We start from the raw sequence: 24,002 nt of genomic DNA, 5'->3' as shown, positions 1-24,002 counted from the left end.
ATTATTTACCAGGAAATGTCCTTAGTACTTTTTATGTGTTATTTCACTTAATTGTCGCAATGAAACCCAGTAAGGAAGGTACTACCACTAATATTCCCATTTTACAGATAGGGAACTTGGGCACATTGAGGCTCAGTAACCTGCTCACGGAGGCACGGCTTACCCAGGCACTGGAGCCAGGATTATCAGGGAGGCTGACTTTAGACATGGCTCTCCATCCATCACATGCTAGGGAGGAAGAAAAGGCGTGAAGACCCTGGCAGAAGGCATAGCGGACACCACAGAGACCTCAAAAGTTGAGGCAGAAAGGATGGCGGTGTGCGTGTGAAGGGACCGTGGGCCAGAGGAAGGCTATGCCAGCTGAATTCTTAGCTAACCACCTGCTTCCCACCAGGGCTCGCCCAGGCTCATGGGAGGGTGAGGCAAACAGCCGTGACCAGACCCTTCGGGGCCACCTCTGAGTTCTCTGACAACCTAAGCTGGAGCTCACAAGACCAACCCAGACAAAGGAGGGATAAAGAAAACATCAGCTGGGAGTTCCCAAAAGGGTGAGGTCAGCTGGTACTGAAATAACAGAGGAAGCCTTTGGGCAAGGGACAGGCTGAAAGGACCGGCAAGCAGAGGGTGTCGTGAGACTGCAGAGCTGCGTCCAGAGTCTGAGAAAAGAGCCAGCAGCCCGGGACGGGTGACCCAGCTCTGGTTCTCGGGCAGGAAACCACTGCGCAGCAATTGCTCTGGGACACTGACTCCCGGGGCTTATACGCGCTCTCCTGCATCTCCCGGCAGCCAGGCTGCCCCCTGTCTCTCTTCCTCCCTCGGACAACTGCCCCTGCAGCTCGAGTGAAGGGATTTAACTGGATGTCCCCAAGTCAACTAAGCTCTAAGAACAAGTTCGGGCCAAGGCCCTCAGGCAGAATGCTTAACCAGGCACCCATGGGGTCAGGGGCCTGTGTACCTCTCCCACATAGTACACAAGATATGAGGGGGAAGGCAACTTTCAGGAGAGAGAGTCCCCAGTTTCCTCATCAGATTCTTGCAAGTGTCTACTAGCCACAAAAGGTGGAAAAATCTCTGCACTGGGAGCCCAAGGGGAAAGCACCTGGTCTGGCACTCTAGAAATTCAGTCTCATGGGGGAAGATGGATGGACAGAAATAACACTGAGGCAAGGCCACCTTTGAAAAGCATGCTGATGGGGTACAAAGAAGTGGAGGGGGAGGAGAGCAGAGGTTCGTTCCAACGGGGCTGTCTGTCGATGGGACCTCTTCCTCCGTACCCTGGTTTTGGGATCCAAGTTTGCAATGAGGAAGAAACAGCCGTATGAGTTCTTCCCAGGCCCAGACAGAGACTCTGGCCAGCACTCCTGCTCAAACACCCCTACAGCAAACTCCATCACTGAAGAAGATGCTTCTGAAAATAAGCACTGCCCCTGGCCTGCCTGCCTCCTCCGCCAGCTCCTGTCCTCTGAATCCCTGGGGTGCCTAAAACACTTACCCACAGGGGCCCCTCACACTCCCAGCCTCTCTGCTCTCACCCTCCATCCAGAAGCTTTGTGCCATCATGAGTTTCATTCCTTTCTAAGAACTCCTGTGGTAACAACAGACTATTGGCGTTGGAGGAGGTCTTAAAAATTCAAGCCAGAGGACTTCCTTTTGGGAAATACAGCAAAATACTAAGAAATGCTGCATAAAATTTGACAAATTTATCTACATATTGAAGCACTCCATAAAATAAGAGCACTCTCCAGGGGCCACAAAATGAAGATGTGAATATGGGTGCAGCTCCCATTCAAGGTGGGGGCAACTAACAACTTTAGACACTTGATTAGGTTAAATGGATTTGAGAATATTAAAACCATAACAATTAATTTTTAAAAAAGAATCAAATCTGAAATAGAACCAAATAAACCTTACAGACATGAAAAATACATTGACTGAACCAAATGAAAAAAACAAGAGTTCCTGTTGTGGTTCAGCAGGTTAAGGACACAACATTGTGTTCGTGAGGATGCGGGTTCCATACCTTGCCTCACTCAGTGGGTTAAGGATACAGTGTTGCTGTAAGCTGCAGCACAGGTCTCGGATACAGCTCAGCTCTGGCGTTGCTGTGGCTGTGGTGTAGGCCAGTGGCTATGGCTCCAATTTGACCCCTTGCCTGGGAACCTCTATAGGCGATGGATATGGCCCTAAAAAGACAAAAAGAAAAAGAAAAAACAGGGCAGACATCTCTCCCTCAACTTTCCTCTTTAATTTTCTGCCCCCGCTTTATGCCATTGTGATTCTCCCTGCCTTCTGCTGCTGGAAGTCCTTCACCTGAGGTGTGCTCCCCGCCCCCTCTCCCTTTTCCCAGCCCTCTGGCTCAGCTAAAATAAAAAAGGAGAACCGAGGTTCCTGCTATGGGTGCAGTGGGTTAAGAATCCAACTGCAGCAGCTTGGGTGACTAAGGTCGTGTGGGTTTGATGCCCAGCCTGCTGCAGTGGGTTAAAGGATTTGGCATTGCTGCAGCTGCAGCATAGGTTGCGGATGTGGCTCGGGTTCAGTCTCTGGCCTGGAAACTTCCATGTGCCATGGGTGTGGCCATAGAGTGTTTTGAAAAAGAGAGAGAGAGAAAGAACCAAGAACTGACGACTCAGCCTAACACTTTGTCCTGGTTCATGAGAAAACCCTCAACGTCCACACCCCCTGCCCATTTTTGACTCAGAGGTGGTGGGAACAGACTCTAGACCAGCTGGTGGGCCAGGGGAGGGTGCGAGTGGGCACCTGCCTGCATGCATCCACTTGAACCCTGGTTGGCAGGAAGGCTGGAAAGGAGAGGATCAGAGGATTTGTAAGAAGATCTCAGCAGAGAGGCCTTTAATCTTCGCAGCAACTGCTGTATGGAGACCACGTTGTCAGGGATGACCTTGGAGGCCAAGAAGCCAGAAGCACTGGGAGAGCTGCCACCTCTCAACCAGGCAACTGAGACTTGAAAGACCAGAGCCAGAAGGCCAAAGATGAACTGTCCCTTAGGCTCCTTTGTGACTTGAGAGAGGTTCCAAACCTGCCCCTGCAAAAAGCATCCCATTGAACAGAAGATTATGAAACTGAAGCCCTCAAAAGAAAAAGGACTTGCCCAAGAACCCAGGAGAAGTTGGCTTAAAGCTAGGATCTGAGCAGAGATAAAACCCAGTGTTCTTGCCTCTCAGGCCCGGAAGTCCCCTGAGCATACGTGAAGGACGTGCTGCAGAGTGACAACTGCTGAGCCCTGGTGCCCTGGTCCACCCCCCAAATAGCTCTGACTCTCAGCAAAATACTTGACTTCTAGCCCCTCCCCATCAACACAGACCTTTGCCTGGGGTACTCTGCCCTGGAAGAATGTGCAAGTGGTGGCAGGTGTGGACACAGGTGGCCTGGAGATGGCTGAGGGACTGGGCATGGCCAGCAAAAGGGCCAGCTGAAGAATGGACCCATGCACCCCTGTGGGCCCTGCCTTTCCCTAATTTCTACCAGGTTGTAAACTCCAAAAGGGAAGAGATGGGAAGCAACATTCTTTGAGCTTTAACGTGTGCTAGGCTTATTGCAGTCTAATTGGGCCCGTAATGTGTGCAGCTCACTAATCTTACTTACAAGAAAGGCTCTACAGGAAGGTAATGTAACCCCACTATCCCGATGAAGCATCTGAGGCTTGAAAAGGAATAAGGTCCTGGAACTGGTGAGTAATAAAGTTTGGATTTGAATCCTGCCCTGTCTTCAAATTCCTTAAGTCTTTCCAGGACTCATCAATGCTTTTTATCCCCCCATAAAAAAGTAAATGCTCACAAACATTTTACTCCAGTTTTAAAATGAATCACTTCTGCATCACTTGGGATTTCAAAATAAGAATGAAAATGACACATCACTTAATTTCCTGGGCATTTATATAGGCACACCTTGCTTCATTGCACTTAGAAGATATTGTAGGGTTTTTTTTTTTTTTTTTTTTTTTAACAGATTGAAGGTTTGTGGCAACCCTGCATTGAGCAAGTCTATTGGCACCATTTTTCCAACAGCATTTGTTCATTTTGAACTGTTTCTTTTTTCTTTTTCTTGCTTTTTTTTTTTTTTTTTTTTTTTTTAAGGGCTACACCTGTGGCATATGGAGGTTCCCAGGCTAGGGGTCAAATCAGAGCTGTAGCTGCTGGCCTACACCACAGCCACAGCAACACAGGATCTAAGCCTTGTCTGCGACCTACACCATAGTGCACGGGAATGCTGGATCCTTAAACCACTGAGAAAGTCCAGGAATGAACGTGCGTCCTCGTGGATGCCAGTCAGATTCGCTAACTGCTGAGCCACAACAGAAAATCCTCTTTTTTCTTTTTTTTTTTTGGAGCCGCCCCATGGTATATGGAGTTCCTGGGTCAGGGATCAGATCCCAGCCACAGTTTCAACCTGAGCCACAACTGCGGCAATGCCGGAACCCACTGCCCTGGGCCAGAGAAGGAACCTGCTTCCAGGAGCTGCAGAGATGCCACCGATCCCATGCACAGCAGTAACTACTCAAACTTTATTACTATTCTATTTGCTATGGTGATCTGTGGTCAGTGATATTTGATGCTACTAGTGCAAAAAGATTAAGACTCACTGAAGTCTCAGATGACAGCATTTTTACCAATAAAGTGTTTTTTTCCAGGAGTCAATGAAGTATTTTTATTTATTTGTTTATTTATTTTTGTCTTTTCAGGACCACACCGGGCATCCGGAAGTTCCCAAGATAGGGGTCAAATCAGAGAATCAGAGCTGTAGCTGCTGGCCTACACTACAGTCACAGCAACGCCAGATCCTTAACCCACTTAGAGAGGCCAGGATCGAATCCACATTCTCATGGATACTAGTCAGGTTCATCACCACTGCGCCACAATGGCAACTCCAAGTATTTTTCTTGTTGGCTGTGCCCGTGGCATATAGAAGTTCCCAGGCCAGAGACTGAACCTGTGCCACAGCTGTGACTCAAGCCACAGCAGTGACAATGCCAGACCCTTAACCACTAGGCCACTGGGGAACTCCAAATTCAATAAAGTGTTGTGGGGTTTTTTTTAAGAAGTTATTTATTTATTTTTATTTTTGCCAGACCTACTCTCTTTGCACTTTTTTTACTTACAATGTTGTATTTCAGGTGGGCAGCGAAGTGATTCAGTTATATATATCATATATCCATTCTTTTTTCCCATATACGTTACCATACACGTTATTACAGACTACTGAGTAGATTTCCCTGTGGGTCCTTCTAGTTAATTATCTATTTCATACACAGTAGTGTGTATATGTTACTCCCACCTCAACAAAGTTTTTTCTTTTTTTCTTTTTTTAGGGCCGCATTCACAGCATATGGGGGTCTTAGACAGGTGTCAAATTGGAGCTGTAGCTGCTGGCCTACACCATAGTTATAGCAGGGCCAGATCCAAGCCACATCTTCAACCTACACCAAAGCTCATGGCAATGCTGGATCCTTAACCAAGGCCAGGCATCAAACCTACATCCTCATGGATACTAGCTGGATTTGTTTCCACTGAGCCACAACGGGAACTCCAAATATTTTGGCTTTTTAATCTAGAATTCTTTCCAGAATCCAGCATCTGGTTATCACAAAAACCTCTAGGTCAGAGTAGTGGAATTTCAGGTGATTGTTTTTTTGTTTTGTTTTGTTTTGTTTTTTGTCTTTTGTCCTTTTAGGGTCACACCCGTGGCATATGGAGGTTCCCAGGCTAGGGGTCTATCAGAGCTGTTGCTGCCGGCCTACACCACAGCCAAAGCAATGCTAGAGCCGATCCAAGTCTGTGACCTACACCACAGCTCATGGCAACACCGGATCCTTAACCCACTGAGCGAGGCCAGATATCGAACCCACAACCTCACAGTTCCTAGTTGGATTTGTTTCCACTGTGCTAAGATGGGAACTCCTCAGGAGGTGATTGTTAATTTCTTCTTCTTCTTCTTTTTTTTTTTTTTTTTTTTTTTTTTTGGCTGTGCCTGCAGCATATGGAAATTCTCTGGTCAGGGACTGAACCCAGCCACAGCAGTGACAACACCAGACGCTTAACCTGCCATACCATAAGAGAACTACTCTTCTTCATACTTTTATATATACCATAGCACTGTCACTGACTTCTTTATGCCTTGATTTGGTCCAGAAAAACTTAACATGGCTTGCAAGTATCACAGAATATAAGACAACATAAATGAGAATAGTTGTGGGGAAAAAAGAAAAAGATATAGGCACAAAACTGATGCCAAAATGTAGATCACAAAACTTTTATAAGTTTTTCCATATTTTGCTATTTCTTTGGGCCGCTCCTGCGGCATATGGAGGTTCCCAGGCTAGGGGTCGAATCGGAGCTGTAGCCACTGGCCTACGCCAGAGCCACAGCAACAAAGCAGGATCCGAGCCACATCTGCAACCTACACCACAGCTCACGGCAACGCCGGATCGTTAACCCACTGAGCAAGGGCAGGGACCGAACCCGCAAACTCATGGTTCCTAGTCGGACTCATTAACCACAGCGCCACGACGGGAACTCCCAAAAACTGAATTCTAAAGCTTTCTAGTAACCAACACAAAGGGAGAAACCTGAGTGGTTATACAGTTGACATGACCAATAAAAATTAAAACAAACGGATTGCTCAACATCAAAACCAGAAGAAAAGTTCTCATCACAAGAATAAAAAATGTAATTATGTGGGATGACAGATGTTAACCAAACTTAATATAGTGATCATTTTGCAATATATACACATATCAAATCATTATGTTGTATACTTTAAACTAATATGTCAATTATATCTCTAAAACAGGGGGGAGGGGGAAGACCAGAAGAAACATCTCTGGGAGGTTCTCATATACAGGATAAGCAATGGTTCTCAACCCCTTCCTTGGAGACTCTCACAGGGCTGTCTCTCATAGCACTTAGGTCCTGGGTCTTCCTTGGCCCTTCCTTAAGTTACTGTATCAGTTGTACGTGGGTGCCTAAAGCACAAAAAGGTAATTTTACAGGGGTTAACGTAGTCTAGACATGCAGCCATTATCTGGTAAATAATGAACATGTGTCCTTTTTATAATCATAAAGAAATAAATCAGGAATTCCTGGCTCAGCAGAAACGAATCTGACTAGTATCCATCCAGCACTGCTGTAGCTGTGGTGTAGGCCAGCGGCTGCAGCTCTGATTTGACCCCTAGCCTGGGAACCTCCATATGCCTCAGGGGCAGCCGTCAAAACTAACTAACTAACTAAATAAATCACAGCAGGTTAAGGATCCAGCATTGTCACTGCTATGGCTCTGGTCGCTGGTGTGGTGCAGGTTCAATCCCTGGCTCAGGAACCTCCACATGCCGAAGGTACAGCCAAAAAACCAAATAAATAAAAATTAAGGAGTTCCCATTGTGGCTTAGCAGGTTAAGAACCCAACTAGTATCCATGAGGATGCAGGTGATTCCTGGCCTCACTCAGTGGGTTAGGGATCTGGTATTGCTGTGGCTGGGTGCAGGCCAGCCACTGCAGCTCTGATTCGACCTGTAGCTTGGTACCTTCTGTATGCCACGGGTATGGCCCTAAAAAGACAAAAAAAAAAAAAAAAAAAAAAAGAAGAAGAAGAAAAAGAAAACAAAATCACACAGTGATTCCATTTCCATAAAGTCTAAAAATAGACTAAATTAATCTGTGCATATGGTAGTGACCTAAAGTGATGGTAATCCTCTGCTCATTCAGCAGGGTGTCCTTACAGGGGTGTGTTCAGTCTGTACCCTTACATGTGCACTTTTCTGTGCATATAAGATACTCCCATGAAAAGCAGAAAACAACAACAACAAAAAACACAGGGACCACAAGGACAATTTGCAAGCTTATTTTCTCAAAAAGTTGGTCAATAGTTAAGAAATTTAGGAGTTCCTATTGTGGCTCAGCAGTAATGAACCCAACTAATATCCATAAGGACAAGGGTTCGAGCTCTGGCCCCACTCAATGGGTTAAGGATCTAGCATTGCCATGAGCTGCAGTGTAGGTCGCAGACATGGCTCAAATCTGGCGTTGCTGTGGCTGTGGCGTAGACTGGCAGCTGCAGCTCTGATTTGACCCCTAGCCTGGGAACTTTTATATGCCACAGGTGCAGCCCTAAAAATACCAAAAAAAATTTTTTTAATTGTTTTGGCTGTGCCTATACAGCATGGCAAGTGCTAGGACCAAGGATCAAACTCACACCATAGCAATGACCCCGTGACATATGGAAATATCTCATGGATACTTCTAACATTAAAAGCAGCAATTGCTGGAAACTAAGCATCTGTAAAAATATAAAGATCTATCCATCATGCTTTGCTCAGGATGCATAACATATTCAGCCTGGGGCCCTTTATATGCCCCATCCAAACCCGTCTCAACTTTTCCAGTAGTACTTTTTATACCAGATAACATATGAATCTATTAATTGGATTACAAAGTCAAAGGAAGAATGCATGGTTGGCCTAGCTAAGACCTCACCATCCTTGGACAGAAGGAAACGTGCTTGTGGAAATGAAAAGGGTAGGATCTGAGGCTGGTGGAACTGGGTAGAGAACCAGACAGTGAGTGGCTGACTCCAAGAACAGCCTCCAGGCCCCCTTCCAAAGCAAACTCTGCTCTGGCGGCTGCTCTGCTCCGCTCCATAAAGCCCAGCACTGGAGGGCAAGACCAGGCTCCAGGGCCTGGAAAACTACTGCAGTGCACTCCCAGCCCCTCCTAAAACTGGCACAGAGTGGCTGCTTCAAAGACCTGGTGCTGCAAAGCAGTTAAAACTGTGCAGGGCTTCTGAATAACTCCCAGGACCACCGAGCAGGAGAATGGGGCCTCAGCCCAGACCAGGGTCCCTGGGTGGACAGCAGGGCCAGCTGTGCTGCTGTCATTCCGGGGCCATGTCAGAAAGGACTGTAAAGGCCAGGGAAGCAGAGGCCAAGGCTGGGTGAGAGCTCCTGTCCTTTCACACTGCGATCCTGGCACAGACCTCGCTGGTCCGGAGGAAACACACTTTTAATCAAAAAGCACTGATGGCTTGATTCTCTTTCGCATTTGTGTTCAAAGGCTATTGTTGTTTATATGTATTATGGTACAAGGAACAAGAATTCCTAGGTTCTATTCTTGGATCTGTCACTGATAAACAAAGTATCTGCCAGTGGAAAATATCAGGTGCTTGGAAATTCAGAGCTTACCATCCATAACCAGAAGGTATCTGAGTACCTAGTATTTGCCCTGAATTGAATACTGATTTGAAGTTACATGCAGCAGCCGGGTGGCCAGAATAGCAACATAAAGAGAGGTAAGCAGAACACAGGAAAGGGGGCCAGCCCAGCCAGGGCGGAATGCCACAGGGTCCCGGCCACAAGGAGCCCAGAAAGCAGCTGTGCTTCCCTCTCCATTGCCTCTGCTCTGAGTCTCAGCTCTAAGCCACATCCCTGCTCTGCCCCTCTCCCTCGCTTATATCTCAGGTTACTATTCTGCCCTGAGTTTCCTCTGTTCCTGAAGGGCTTGTATCCTTTTCAAATTGGAATGGCTGTGGTGACCCCAGGGCCACAGGGCCCGCCTGACATCTGTGGGTGTGCCTCCTCAGCACACTCAGAGTCAATTAGGAATCACAAGGGCCATCAACTATAATAGAAGAAATAAAAATCTGGAAAAAAAGGAAAAAAGAAGGAAATCACAAGGGCCAGCCAGAGAGATGTGTTACGGTTTCAGGGGTAAAAGCTGATTGAGTCCTGAGCTTGAGAACACTTTGGGGTTCAGCAGGTAAGCTGGGCACTTAAATGGGGACATTCCAGATTCAGAAAGAGGCTGGTGCACACTTCCACTCGGTCCTGGCTCTGCGCCCAGATGTGATGCTTGGCTCCTGCACCAAGCTGGTCCCAGTGGTAGGTCAATTATAGAGCAAAGAACCTAGAAACCATTTGAGTCCAGCCTCTGCCCTCAAGCAGGACGTAGCCAATCCAATCTGAACAAATGGGTATAGCTCATTAAAACCTGCTAGAATGGAGTCTTTAACTTCCAATAATAGCCTGCTCCCAGGATTGCTTTCAGCCAGTACACACCAGTACGGCTATGCCAGTGGTCAAAGTACTGGTATGTAGTGGTATATAGCCCCAGGCCCTCTGAATGTCCCACTAGAGCCTTGACCTGTCCCCGGGGAAGCTCCATGACGCAGCAGCTAAAGGGCTAATGCCAGCCACAGCAGGGAGCCATCCGCCCCCCCACCCCAGAACAGGCTCCATACAAAGTACACAATCGTTAAACAGCTTTACTATCTCCTTGACTGTTCCATTCTACAACACTTCCAGCTGCTTTCTCCTATCTACTGAATGAATGGTTTATTCAAAGTCTTTCATGATATAGCACCAACCGATATTCGCCTCCACCCTCTGCTTCACCAAAAGCAGGTGCTCAATGCTCCCAAACACTAACTTTTCCTTGACTCTTGGTCTTTGCTTCTGTTGCTCCTTCTGCCTGGATAGCTTTTTCTGTATTCATCAGACTCTTATCAACTCCTAAGGATCTCCTGAAATGTCACCACTTCCATGAAATATTAGTTCAAAGAGCCGTGTCCCATCTCCAGAAGTGTCACAGCAACGTCTACTTCTACCTTTGTCAAACATAATGGTTGTCTCGAATTACGATTATTTTCATATATGCACCCAACCCCCCGGTACAGAGAAAGCTATGAGACCACAGTAAGGGAGTGCAAGTCATCACCACATCTAAGTGACCCAGCACAATGCCGTGCTCCAGCTATGTGCTAAACAAATATTTGTTTGAGTGAGTGAAGAGCTCTCCTTCTTTTGTCAAGGGACCCATTTTTCTATCCGTTAATGATTTTGGTGGCTTCTCTCTGAAGTTACTCCAATTGTGGTTGTATCTTTTTCTACATATGGAGCCCAAATTGCATATCACCATATCAAACTACTGGGTTATTCCATGAAGAAGCCGGAAGCACACTCCCCTGTCATTACTTTACCACCCTGGAGTCTGTAACCGCCACCTCTCCACACACTTCTTCTAGCGCCAGATCAGTGACCCACCACACAGGGACAGGCAAATGAAGGGTTCTTGGTAACAGAGGCTGGCTCTGAGATGACAGGAAGGCTGGTGGTGGAGTGAGTTGGCCGGGGCTGCCAGAGAGAGGCAGGGTGGCTTGTTGGGAAACAGAGCCAAGTCAGGGTTCTGGTTGCTGCTGTAAGCTGGGCTGTAGAAGAAGGAAGGCTCCCTGTCCCCCACCCCCAACTCCTCACATCCTAATTCCTCCTCCCATGCTTGCCCTCCAGAGGAACAGCCCAGCTGGGAGTAAAACCTATGAGACAAGAGAAGACATTGATACACCTTGTCTGAACTTCTTAAAAACAAAGGATGGGAGACCAGAGCCATTGTCCAAATCTTATTCCAAAAAGAAATCAAGGGAAGAGTGGAACACAATGGGTCAGCCCAGCATGAAAAGCCACCCTGACAGCAGGTGGGCTTCAGGGATCTAGGAGGATGCAAAGAGGATAAGAGTGGTCCATTGTGCCCAGGTATGGGCCCCGGTTAAAAATGATAGTTAGGGAAATAGAAAGCCAATTTTGGAATAAGAAGATGGGAACATTCTTCTGGAGAAGGGTCAGCTTGGAAAAGGAAACAAAGAATAAGAAAACCCAGTCAGTGAGTTAAAACTCATCTAGAGGGAAAACAAACAGACCCAGGAATTGATGGCTGAGGAGGAGGCAGAGGCTGGGAGCCAGAGTGAGAGATGATGCCTGGGCAAAGCCTTCCTCCTGGGCTGAGCTCCCTGACCCAGGAAACGCAGAGGCAGGGAGATCACACAACCTTACTGTCCACATTGAAAGGGACCTTGGAAATGATTTAGTCCAGCTTTCTTCTACCTAAGAAGCCGCCATCTTCCCCCGGACTCCTCAACCAGGTAGTTGGTGGCAGAACCAGGAATGGAATCTCAGACTCCAATGCTCAGCCAGAGTTACTGCAACTGCCACAGAGTGAGAGTTTCTGCCATAAATATCTATCTCTACCCTGAACCAGCTCAATTACCCACCCTAGTAATTCCCTGTCTTTGGCCACAAGAGGAGGCAAAGCACCACACCCAGCCCTGGGCAGAGCAGCTGACACAAGAACTTAGAGCATCTTCTCAGCAGAGTTTCATCAGTCCTTCCTCTGGGTTCCTGAAAGGGAGAATGTTTATAATTCCAGACAATGTCCTGGAATTATAAACCTCCACCCCTCAGCCTTGGGAAAGGCACCTGGTAGTTCTAGGAGTGTCTCCTTCTTCCAACTCTTCCAGCGACCTTTCACACAGTCCCTGACGCGTTGGGAGTTTTACTTTACTCCATCAGTAGTAAACTGAAAATGCTTTCAGACAGCCAAGCCCGTCAGAGGGCAAAAAAAAGACCACCCCTCTCCCGTTTTCCTAGGAGGAACCCAAGGCACAGAAAAATCAAGCGGCCCTGGCTCAGTGAAAAAGAGAAGCAGGAATAGACCCACTGTTTGGTCCGCTGAACTGGCCGCTGCTCCCTGAACAGGCTCTGGGGGTTCAGCCCACTCCGCAGGGTGCCCCACGGAGGCTGCACACAACACGCTGAGAGATGGCCAGGACCAGGAGAGGGGACCGCTGTGGTGGTGGTGGGGGGGGGACTCAGAGGAAGAGGAAGGGGCTGGGAGGGGAGTGGCGTGTGGGAAGAGGGGGAGGCGAGTGACTCCCGGAGGACCGGTTAAAATAAAGGACCCGGCCGGCGTCCCGCAGCCCTCAGCCCGGCGCCGGCCCCGCGGCTCCCCGGCCTTGCTCCCGCCGGGCGCCCGGCACCTGGAGACCCGGTCTCAGTTGGGGGGGCGGGTCCCCCAGACGCGGGAGCCGCCGGCCCTGCCTAACCCTCCTCGGCGCCCGCGCTACTTACTCCGGTTCAAGGGGTTCCCGCCGACCTGGGCCGACGCCGCCAGTTCCAGATAAAGAGTCCAGAGCCCCACGGACACCAGGGCGAGAGCAGCAGCAGCCGGAAGCGCCTTCGCAGCAGCTTGACCGGGCGCTGGAGCAACAGGAGCCGCGAGGCCCGGGGGCCCCCCATGGCGCCGCGCCCCCCAGCCCCGGCCAGATCTTAGCGCCGCGCCCTGGCCGCCTCCCCCGGCCGCTCCGCCGCGGGGAGCCGGCTCATGCTCCGCGCAGGCCCCCGGCTCCCGCGCCGGCCCGGGGCTCTCGGCGCAGCCTGGTTCCTCCCGTGGGCCCTCCGGTCTCCCGCCCACGCCGGGGTAAGGGCTAGCTGCCTGCTGCCCAGCCGCTCCTCGCTCCCTGCTCGCTCCCGCGTCTGCCCACGAGGAGGCTCCCCAGGTGCGCCCGCCCCTCCTCGTGCCCCCCTCCCGCGGCTCCGGCCGCTGCCCACCTGCCCCGCCCCCAGCCTGGCCCCGCCTCCGAACACAGGTGGGTCCCGCCCCTGAGCCGCGCCAGGAAGGGAACTGCGAGCCCTGGTCTCTCTGGTCGCCCGCGCCTCGGCCCACTAAGGGTGCGCAGGGCGCGCGGGGGCGAGTTGTGATCTGGCCTCCGCGTCTGAGGGAGATTGGGCAGAGTTACTCCCCTGGCCGAAGTGAAGTCCAAGCTGGGTAGACGTCCGGGGCGGGGGTGGGGGGGGTGGGGGGGGGTGGGGGGAGTGTTGGGGAGGCTGGGGGCCTTTCGTGGCCTGCAATGACCCGACTCCCTGCTTTAGGTAATGAGAGTTCGGAAGCCATGAACACTTAATTCAGTTAGTCCCCTCTTCCAAGTCGGATCTCAGGACCCTTCCTCTCCAGCCTTAGCACATCTCCAAGAGGCACTGGGAGAGTTATAATGGCACTCCAGCGTGAACCCCAAGTAGTTTTTCCCAGACTAGCATAACAGAGCTTTGGGGGGGAGAGTAGATGTTAAAGAGTTCTGAGGAAGAATTACAAGTAAAAAACAAAAACAGGAGTTCCACTTGTGGCTCAGCAGGTTAAGAACCTGACTCGTATTCATGAGGACCGGGTTTCCCTACCAGGCCTCGCTCAGTGAGGTAAGGATCCTGCAGTTGCCTTGAGCTGCGGGGAAGGTCGAAGATGCAGCTCAGGTCCTGAGTTGCTGTGGCTTTGGCATAGGATGGCATCTGCAGCTCCGTTTGTACCCTTAGCCTGGGAACTTCCATAGTGGGTGTGACCCTAAAAAGCAAAAAATAATAATAAAAGAAAAAAAAAGAAAAACAAAAATAGAAACCAAAAAAAAAAACCCCAAAAAACCCCAAAAAAACCCAAAACATAGAAACTCACTCCTGAGGTTAAAAAGTTCATCAAGATATTGTGAATTCCAGTCCTCTGCCTTCAGGCAGGTAAAACATTACTATCTGATTTAAATGAGATAATTAAAGTTCAGAGGAGCACAGCGGACTGCCTGAGGTCATTCAACAGTGAACAGTACAGTTTCCTTTTTCAATTTTTCTCCCGGAGAGAATGGCCAAGAGATCATGAGGAAAGCTGAGGATCAGAAGCATTCCCAGGGAGTTCCCTGGTGGCTCAGCAGGTTAAAGATCCAGTATTGTCACTGCTGTGGATTGGATTGCTGCTGTGACATGGGTTATATCCCTGGGCCAGGAACTTCCACATGCCAGGGGTACAGCCAAAAACAAACAAACAAGCATTCCCGGATATTTTAAAGCAAATGCACAACATGCAAAGAATGTTCAGTGACAGAAATTCACAGAATTCAATGCTGTTTCCCCCTCTCTCTGCTACCACTTTTGCTGGATGTTCAGCTGTCCTATAGTCTCTACTGGATTATGTAACTTTTCCTAGCTTTGCCACTCCCCCCCCAACTCCAGGCTCCCCACCTGCATTCCCCTACCATCCTCTCCATTACCACTAGGTTTTTACAATTTTTTTTTACACATCCATGCACCTCAAAATATTTAATGACTCCCTAGTGCTTACCATTAAAATGCAAAATGTTGGGTGTTCCATCGTGGCTCAGTGGGTTACAAAACAGACTAGTATCCTTAAGGATGTGGATTTGATCCCTGGCCTCACTCAGTGGGTTAGGGATCCCACATTGCCATGAGATGTGATGTAGGTGGCAGACGGCTCGGATCCCATGTTGCTGTGGCTGTGGTATAGGCTGGCAGCTATAGCTCCGATTCAAGCCCTAGCCTGGGAACCTCCATATGCCAAAGGTGGCTTCAGCCCTAAAAAGCTAACTAAATAAATAAATAAAATGCAGATGTCAATGTGGAATTCAAGATCTTCCAAAACCTCTTCCAACTTTGCGTGACCATGTGAAAGTTGCTTCAGCTAAAACGAATTCATTTACTGCCTCCAACACATTTTCCTTTTCATTTGGGTCAGGTCTGACCCCTTCTTCAAAGTCCATTTCAGGCCTATGAAGCTTTCTTGGACCAGCCCAGTCCTAAGCAGCCCCATCATCCTTGGAGCTTTCGCAGAACCGATGCTCTGATCTGTACCCACCCCCTGATAGGTACACACTCACTTTGAGTCTTGTTTCCTAACTTCTCCGTAAGGCTTCAAAGATGGGAACTGTCCATCCCCAGGACGCAGCACACCATCCATTTAGCAAGGGATACTCTGGACTAGAGTCAGCAGCCCCCAGAACTCTCAGTGTAGTTCTTTAGCAAAGGGTGAATTTGAAGGACAATTCTCTAATAATAGCCCCAAGGAAATGTCTCTGCGAAGGTCCAAACCACAGATGGGTGCACTTCCCACCTCTTCTTTCTCTCCAGAAGACCGGACAGGAGCGGCCAGAGTGCACACGCTTGGTTGAGGGAGGGGGCAGGGGACCAGGATCTCTCTCACTAGGGGCAAGCACACTGGATGTGAGGTTAAGCCACTATCGGTACTCTGACAGAGAGAGGTGGCAGCCCCACGAGTCTCTCCTCAAGGCTGGCCCTCCTGAAGAACTGCCATGCCTTCGATCAACCAAACCCTTGAAGTGTGTATTATGCGGGAACGAGAAGAGCTACAAAACAGGGAGTGTGCCATTTAGCTGAGAAAAGATATTACACTAAAATAGAAAGTTGACACTTTAAAAGTTGGGTTTCTGGTCCAAGGAGTGAATTCCAAGGAAATTCAGAAAAGGAAAGAGATCAGTCTGTACCTCTCAATCTTTCACCCTCCTCTCCTCACTCCTACTCTGTTCTTATACCTTGAACAGATGGTTTCTTTGCCGGTTTTATGGTGAGAGTGCAGGGCTGGGAAGGGGTACTGAGGCCAGGAACCCCCTGGGACACTCCCTCCCCCTTCCGTTCCCTTTCCTGCTGTGGCTGCCTCACACCAGACCCCGCTTTCAGACTCCCTATTCAAATCCCTTTTCAACTCCTAGTGACACCATAGCAGGTGAGGAGATAAACTTTGAGACCCAAATTCCTTTCTCCATTAATTGAGCTAGCTGTCATCCTCCCTCAGGTCCAGAGGTATTCATGATGACAAATTTTGGTGGCATAATATTGCCACCAAAGTCTGTCCATCATCACATCAGTTTAACTGATATTCACTGGTTCTTCTCATGCTTTTCTCCATCCTTTCACTCTCGCACTTCAGACCTGGCACTAGAATGGCCCAGGGTCACCTCACACAAATTGCACCAAGGAAAAAAATAAGTTTCAGTATGTCACCTGTGATACTGATGGGACAGTCTCTATCTTTGGCTTGGCAAGGATGTCAGCATCAAGACAAAGCACAAAGCTTCTTGCCCCAGATTACAGAGGCTTTGTAAGGGAAATCAACCTAAGCTTTCTAAAATGGGCCGAGGCTAGCCCAGGAAAACTCTGATTTGTTAAGAGGGAGGGGTGGCCAGTGACCTGTCACTGTATTAGCAGAACTCTTGTACCAGGAGCAACGCTTATCCTAGACTGTAGGGATGCCAGAATATACTAATTCCCTTAAACCTGGTGCTACTTCCCCTTTCCTAAAACCTGACATCTACTTTGTAACGTAGCACCCTTGAGCTTACAGCATGCGTATTTTATTTCTCACCGTACCGTGAGAATAGCAGGGGAGGTATTCTCCCTTTTACAGACAGGCTTCGCAAGCAAGCTCAGTTTCTTGAAGATGACCTGCACCAAGTTCACAGGACCGATGAGTGACGAAATCAGGACTAGAACCAGCTCTTGAGCCTCTGGCCCTCTTCCCCTTGCACCCAGAGAGGGCTCCTTCTTCTGCCCAACCATCCAGATTCCTTTACACCCAGAGAGACCCTCACTCTGTTACTTCAGGAGCTTCCCTGCTCTTCAAATGTGTTTCTTGGAGATACCTTCGTTGGGAATTCCAGTGATAAATCAATGAGGATCTCTGGGCCATCACTAATGTCTTAGACCAAGACGTAGAGGCCTAAGTTCCCCTGAGAGAATTCCTGAGAAAGAAATGAACAGTACTGAAGCTGTCCCCAAGGGCCACGACCAACTCATGCAAATCACCCACAACCCAAAGCTGTTGGTTTCTCTGATTCTGATTTGCAGGTAGGAAAGGATAAATAACTTACTCAAGGTGACATAGGTGCCCCTGAGATGGGACTCAAACTCAGGTTTTCTAACGTCAGACTTAGCGCTTTTCTCCCCCGCCCCTTCACACATGTTGCTACCCTGGAAGTTCCCCTGGAGAAATACACTCACCCTGGAAACTGTGAGCTCACTCTCAACACATCCGTAACTCACTGGCCACATGATCATTCTTCTCATCCTCTCCTCCCTGCCCTCATCAATGCTGCGTGGACAGCTCTTTACCTGCCCCTTCCTTCCATGAGTCCAACGTTTACAAATCTTCCTGCGGAGTTTGCTACTGTGGAGGCTGATCCCAGGAGAAGGTGGAGGCCGTCATTGAGTGCTTCTTATTGGTTACTTTTTTTTTTTTTTTTTTTTTTTTTTTTTTTAGAGCCGCACCTAGGGCCTAAAAAACTGGAAGTTCCCAGACTAGGGGTCAAATTGGAGCTGCAGCTGCCGACCTACACCACAGCCACAGCAATACCACATCCAAGTTGCGTCTGCAACCTATACCATAGCTTATGGCAATGCTGGATCCTTAACCCACTGAGTGAAGCCAGGGATCAAACCCGCATCTTCCGGGATACTAGTCAGGTTCATTACCACTGAGCCATGATGGAAACTCCCTTATTGATTACTTCTGATTCCGATGCCATTGAGCCCTTCTGTCTGGCTGGTAAAAAGCACTATGAGCCCTGGCTAAGCCCCAAGCCTTAGCTCTACCACCTGCGGTCCTAAATGATTCTGTATGCTGGACTGGGAAACAGATGCATCTTTACCCTCCCTACAGAGGAGCACATGCAAGGCTGCATCATGGAGACTCGAAGGAACCAAAGAGATGTGCTGAAGGGTCGGGACAAAACTCACCGGCAGTTCATGTACTTAGGACCTCATGTCCTCCCCAAGCAAGTGAGTTGTGGCTGGGGGCCAAACTCGAGCTGTGACCCAGACCAGGATTTTTTTCTTTTTGGCTTCACCTGGGCATGTGGAAGTTCCCTGGCCAGGGATCGAACCTAAGTCACAGCAATAACCAGAGCCACAGCAGTGACAACAGCAGATCCTTAACCCACCAAGTCACCAGGGAACTCCCGAACTATATGCTTTGAAGCTTGGCGTCTATGGCTGGATCTAGCTTCCCTCTCCAGCCTGCAGTGTGACTGCCTCCAAATTATTTCAAGGTCAGAGTTCCCGTTGTGGCTCAGTGGAAACAAATCTGACTAGTATCCATGAGGACGCAGGTTCAATCTCTAGCCTTGCTCAGTGGGTTAAAGGTCCAGAGTTGCCGTGGGCTGTGATGTAGGCCTGCAGCTACAGCTCCAATTTGACCCCTAGCCTGAGAACTTCCATATGCCCCAGATGTGGTCCTAAAAAGACAAAAACAAATAAACAAACAAAACCAAATTATTCCAAGCTCTCTTCCAGCATTCTGCCCCCAGGGAAAAGTATTCCCCAGCAAGTCAACAGACAATTATATAAGTTGGAAAATTAACTTTGACTTGTGGGGTTTTCACCTGAGTAATACCAATTATTTCCCTCTGCTCAGGTTTGCTTTGTTGCTGGGAGACCTACAAGGAGAAAGGGTGAAGAGCGGTCTTGGCTGCTTATTAGCTGGTGCTGAAACAGAGGCTAATTCAGCCCTCCCCAAGGCGCCACCTCCTGTCTGACACTAAACCCAGTGCAAAGACCTTCTTTCCTTCTCTCTCCTGTCTGCAGGCTCCCATCTGCTACTGCAGACAATGGTGAGGAGTTCGCAGCTGAAGTTGAGGGTGATGACCCCCAGCTCTGAGTTCATGCCTGACGTCTACAAGCTGTGTGGCTTGCTGGGGCTCCAGGCCCACGGTCCAGAGTGCTCTGTCTTTCTCCCAAGGACACAGCCCACAGAGTCGGTCCCCACGTGTACACACACAGGTGTACACACACTGCCCTTTTGGTTGCACACATGGCAGCATCTGGCACCACCTCCTGTAGCACCCAAGGTGTTCTCAGCATTTGCTGAATAAGCTGTTGGTCTCCAGCCTCTGAGCAAAGCTGGATTTCCTGCCTCCATTCTTTCGTCCTGGAAAAAACCCTTCCATGTACCTCTCCCACTCCACCTTCCCAGCTTGTCCCTCACCAGGCTTGCTGGTGACCACATGTGTTCTGCATTTTGTAATCTGTGCTGCTTCGGTAGCACTCAGCCCAGAAGTCGGGCAATAAACACGCTGTAATGATGGAAAATGTTCCTATTCTCTGTTCATAGGAGGCCCTGCCTCCTCTAAAGCCCATTCATGTCAAAATGCTTTCCTCTAATTAGGCAGAAATGGGAGCATGAATGGCCCTTCCCTGGCCTCAGATACAACTGCCCCCACTCATCTGCCTGGAAAGCTGCAGGCAGCCAGGCAAGAGGCCAGTGCAGTTGTGTATGTGCACTGGCCAGGGATCGAACCTGCACCACAGCAGTGGCCTGAGCCACAGCAGTGACAACGCCAGATCCTTAACCTGCTATGCCATAAGGGAACTCCTGGCGTGGCTGTATTAACCTACCTCATGGCCTTGCTGGGGAAGAACAATGATCCCAAAACCCAGGACATGTGCAGAGGGCCACAAAACAGCTCAAGTGCTCAAGCCCCAGACAGACTTTCTAAAAACCTTCTTTGTCTAAGTTCATAGGTCCAGGCTATGAACCCTGGCGCGAGAACCTCAGCCATGCTTCTTAGCAATCACTGCGGCATCTCAGTGGCCCGTCTCCGGTTCCAGACGGTGATGCTAGGCACGATGGTTTCAGGTTTCTCAGCTGTGTTATCTAAGGACCGGCTGCTGGGGATTTGATCAGGGCCAGTTTGGGAGAGAGGCAGACGCCGTCTTTTCCCCAGAACAGACTACTCTTTGAGCTCTGCCGCCACCCGGACTGGAGATGGAAGAAAGAAAACACAAATCTGCACTGTATGTGGTTCTCCGGAATGTAGCTTGGCCCTGGAGAAGGAAAGTTAAGGCGCAACCTCGCTGCTCCTCTGCACGCCCTCTGCAGGCAGCAGGCCCCGTCCCTGGGGCCTGGCTAGCTGGGACGGGCCAGGGTGGACAAGAAGCATGTCTGACCTCAGCAGTGGCGGGCTCCCGGCCCCTTCCGGTCAGCACTGAAGTCCGGAGGACGGGAGGCTGAGGGAAAGTGTTTGCAAGGACCGAGGGAAACAGAACCCTGTCCTCTGGCCAAGCTGTGGAGAAAGCAGACAAGCCCGGTTTAGGAACTTGGAATAAGGACAGTCAGGGACATGCGTCAGGAGGTGAGGTTTGGGCTCTGTTTTCCTGTCCCCTCACACACTTGCCACATTCATTGTGTGCAGGTCGTGGTGATGGAGGGTGGGCCAGGAGGGCACTCGGCATAAGGACCAGCCTTTTAGAGAAAGTGAAGTGCTGAGTGCTTTCTAAGCTCTGAGAGCTGATGAGCCCTTCTTCTGCCTTAACACAGACTGCTGTTCATCCTGGCGTCTTTGGGGGCAAAGAGCGCTGTCAGTGCAGGTGAGAAAGAGATGTGGGTGGAAAACCTTTTATTCTGTCGTCCAGCTCTTTCTAGGGGACGTTTCACACGGTTCTCCTTCAGAGCATTTAGAAGGTTACCTCAGAGACGTCCCGTCAGCCTCTGAATGATGCTTCTCCTCTTGGTCAGCTATCTTTTGCGGTACATTTTCCAATCCCAGGGTCATCTTGGCTTTCTAGGTGGAATATTTTGCTTCCAGGTACGTTTTCCCTTAAATTCCGAACTCTCCTCAGGGGAGATTACCTCCTGCTTTCAGAGACCACTCGGAGAAGACACCCCAAACATTCTCACCATTAGCAGTTGGAGTTGTGGGAAAGCAGATCAGGCGGGGAGGGGATGGGGTGGCTACGAAGAGGGCACAGCGGGAACTCTGGGGATGCTCAGAGAGGGGTCAGGGACAGAAGGGGGTAGGCCCAGCAGACACAGGGGTCAGAAACTCAAGAGGGGGCCAGTCAGACTGAGTTGCAGTGAGATTCGGAATCCCAATTATAGAGGATTTAAACAGAGGACATATAGAGAAAGAAGAAGTTTATAAGGCTGTTTTGGGGGGGGTGGATTTTGTTGTTTTGACAAGAAGGGAGATATATAGAGAACAGAGCTATTAGCACATAGACAACAGAGCTATTTTCTGCTGCAGCTTATCAGGTGTTGGTTGGGCCTGGGGAGTGACACCAGAGGGGTCTGGCTGCAGAGGGAATCCTCTAAGTAAAAGCACTCCAGACAGACCAGTTGAATCTTATCACCAAGCTTGGGGGCCAAGGAAATCTTATAACAATCTGCATGACAGTACTACTACAGTAGGCTTATCCAGATTCTAGATCTCTCTATTTAATACTTAACTGCCACTTTACAAATGTCAAGTCAAGGCTGCCAATGAACTCTGGAAGAGTCAATATGGTGATATCAAAATTGACCTAATTTAAAATTAGCACTGAACGGGGAGTTTGGGATTAATAGATGCAAACTATTACATTTAGAATCAATAGACAATAAGGTCCTACTGTATAGCACAGGGAACTGTATCCAACCTCCTAGGATAGATAATGAGGGAATATAATACTAAAAAAAAAAGAATACACACACACACACACACACACACACACACACACACACACACACACACACACACACATATATATGCACGTATGTATGTATGACTGAGTCACTTTGTGGTACAGCAGAAATTGGCACAACACTATAAATAAACCATACTTTAATAAAAAATAAAAATAAAATTAGCACTGATACTGCTTAATATGAAGATGCTTAATTGCTTAATGTATATGAGACGATTGTGAGCCAAAATGAGAAGACAATGTCATAAAACAAACACAAGGCACAACACTGTGGTCTAATCTGGAAGTTACTGTGCAAAAGCTGCAGACTAGGAGTTCCCGTCGTGGTTCAGTGGTTAACGAATCCGACTAGGACCCATGAGGTTGCGGGTTCGATCCCTGCCCTTGCTCAGTGGGTTAAGGATCTGGCGTTGCTGTGAGCTGTGGTGTAGGTCAAAGACGTGGCTCAGATCCCGCGTGGCTGTGGCTCTGGTGTCGGCTGGTGGATGCGGCTCCGATTGGACTCCTGGCCTGGGAGACTCCATGTGCCACGGGAAGCAGCCCTAGAAAAGGCAGAAAGACAAAAACAAAAACAAAAAAAAAAAAAAAAACCTGCTGCAGACTATGTCAAAACAGAGTGGCTGAAGGGGGGAGCATGGGCAAAATGTACACAAGGTCACTCTGTACTTACAACCACGTGTGAATGTTCAATTATCTAAAATGGATAGACAGTAGGTAGATAGAGGTGAGCTGATTTTTTTTTTTTTTTTTTTTTTTTTTGCTTTTTAGGCCTGCACACAAGGCATATGGAAATTCCCAGGGTAGTGGTTGAATTGGAGCTGTAGCTGCTGGCCTACGTCACAGCCACAGCCATGCTGGATCCGAGCCGTGTCTGCAACCTACACTACAGCTCATGACAACGCTGTATCCTTAACCCACTGAGCAAGGCCAGGGATTGAACCCGCATCCTCATGGATGCTAGTCGGATTCATTTCTGCTGCGCACAACAGGACCTCCTGAGGAGAGCTGATTTATCAAGCATATTATTGTACAATAAATATTTGTCCAAAAAAACCCCACTTATTTAGCATGCCAACTTGAAATGCCTCTATAACTCACATTCCAGGATTAATTGGGTCTGTTTTTCTGACAATGCTGCCAACCTCGGGCTTCCGGAAGTTCTCATTCCCCTAGGTTTCCAGCACAGTAATATTATTTTTCTCTCTCTCTCTTCTTTCTTTCTCTTTCTTTCCTTTTCTTTCTTTCTCTCCTCCCTTCCTTCCATCCTTCCTTTTTTTTTTTGCTGTTTAGGGCCACACCCACACCATAGAGAATTTCCCTGGCTAGGGGTCAAATTGGAGCTGCAGCTGTCAGCCTACACCACAGCCACAGCAAAGTGGGATCCGAGCCACATCTGCGACCTACACCACAGCTCATGGCCACACTAGATACTCAACCCACTGATGGAGGCCAGGGATCAAACCTGCATCCTCATGGATACTAGTTGGGTTCATTACTGCTGAGCTGCAATGGGAACTCCCAGAACACTATTTTCTTGTTATTCAGATTGTTCCTTTTTTTTTATTTAATGATTTTAATTTTTTTCCATTATGGCTGGTTTACAGTGTTCTGTCAATTTTCTACTGCACAGCAAGGTGACCCAGTCACACATAAATGTAAATATTCTTTTTGCTCACATTATCATGCTCCATCATAAGTGACCAGACATAGTTCCCAGTGTTGTACAGCAGGATCCCATTGCTTATCCATTCCAAAGCCTATAGTTTGCATCTATTAAGCCCAAATTCCCAGTCCCTCCCCTTCCCCCTTGGCAACCGCAAGTCTGTTCCCCATGTCCATGATTTTCTTTTCTGTGGAAAGGTTCCTTTGTGGAATCTAATATATTAGATTCCAGATATAAGTGATATCATATGGTATCTGT

The 24,002-nt window shown here is 48.7% G+C and overlaps 1 protein-coding gene across 1 annotated transcript in view; it reads right to left on the bottom strand.

Moving 5' to 3' along the window:
- Positions 1-13,151, bottom strand: part of B4GALNT3 (beta-1,4-N-acetyl-galactosaminyltransferase 3) — an 88,654-nt gene extending 75,503 nt beyond the window's left edge. The window contains 2 exon segments of the mRNA XM_021092495.1: positions 12,905-12,994; positions 12,997-13,151. Of these exon segments, the coding sequence (XP_020948154.1) occupies positions 12,905-12,994; positions 12,997-13,072 (166 nt within the window). The 5' untranslated portion in view covers positions 13,073-13,151.

This window comes from Sus scrofa, chromosome 5 (assembly GCF_000003025.6).
Source record: "Sus scrofa isolate TJ Tabasco breed Duroc chromosome 5, Sscrofa11.1, whole genome shotgun sequence".
NCBI classification, from domain to species: Eukaryota; Metazoa; Chordata; class Mammalia; order Artiodactyla; family Suidae; genus Sus; species Sus scrofa.
Note: the sequence above shows the minus strand (reverse complement) of the source record. Positions and strands in the feature narration are given on the sequence as shown.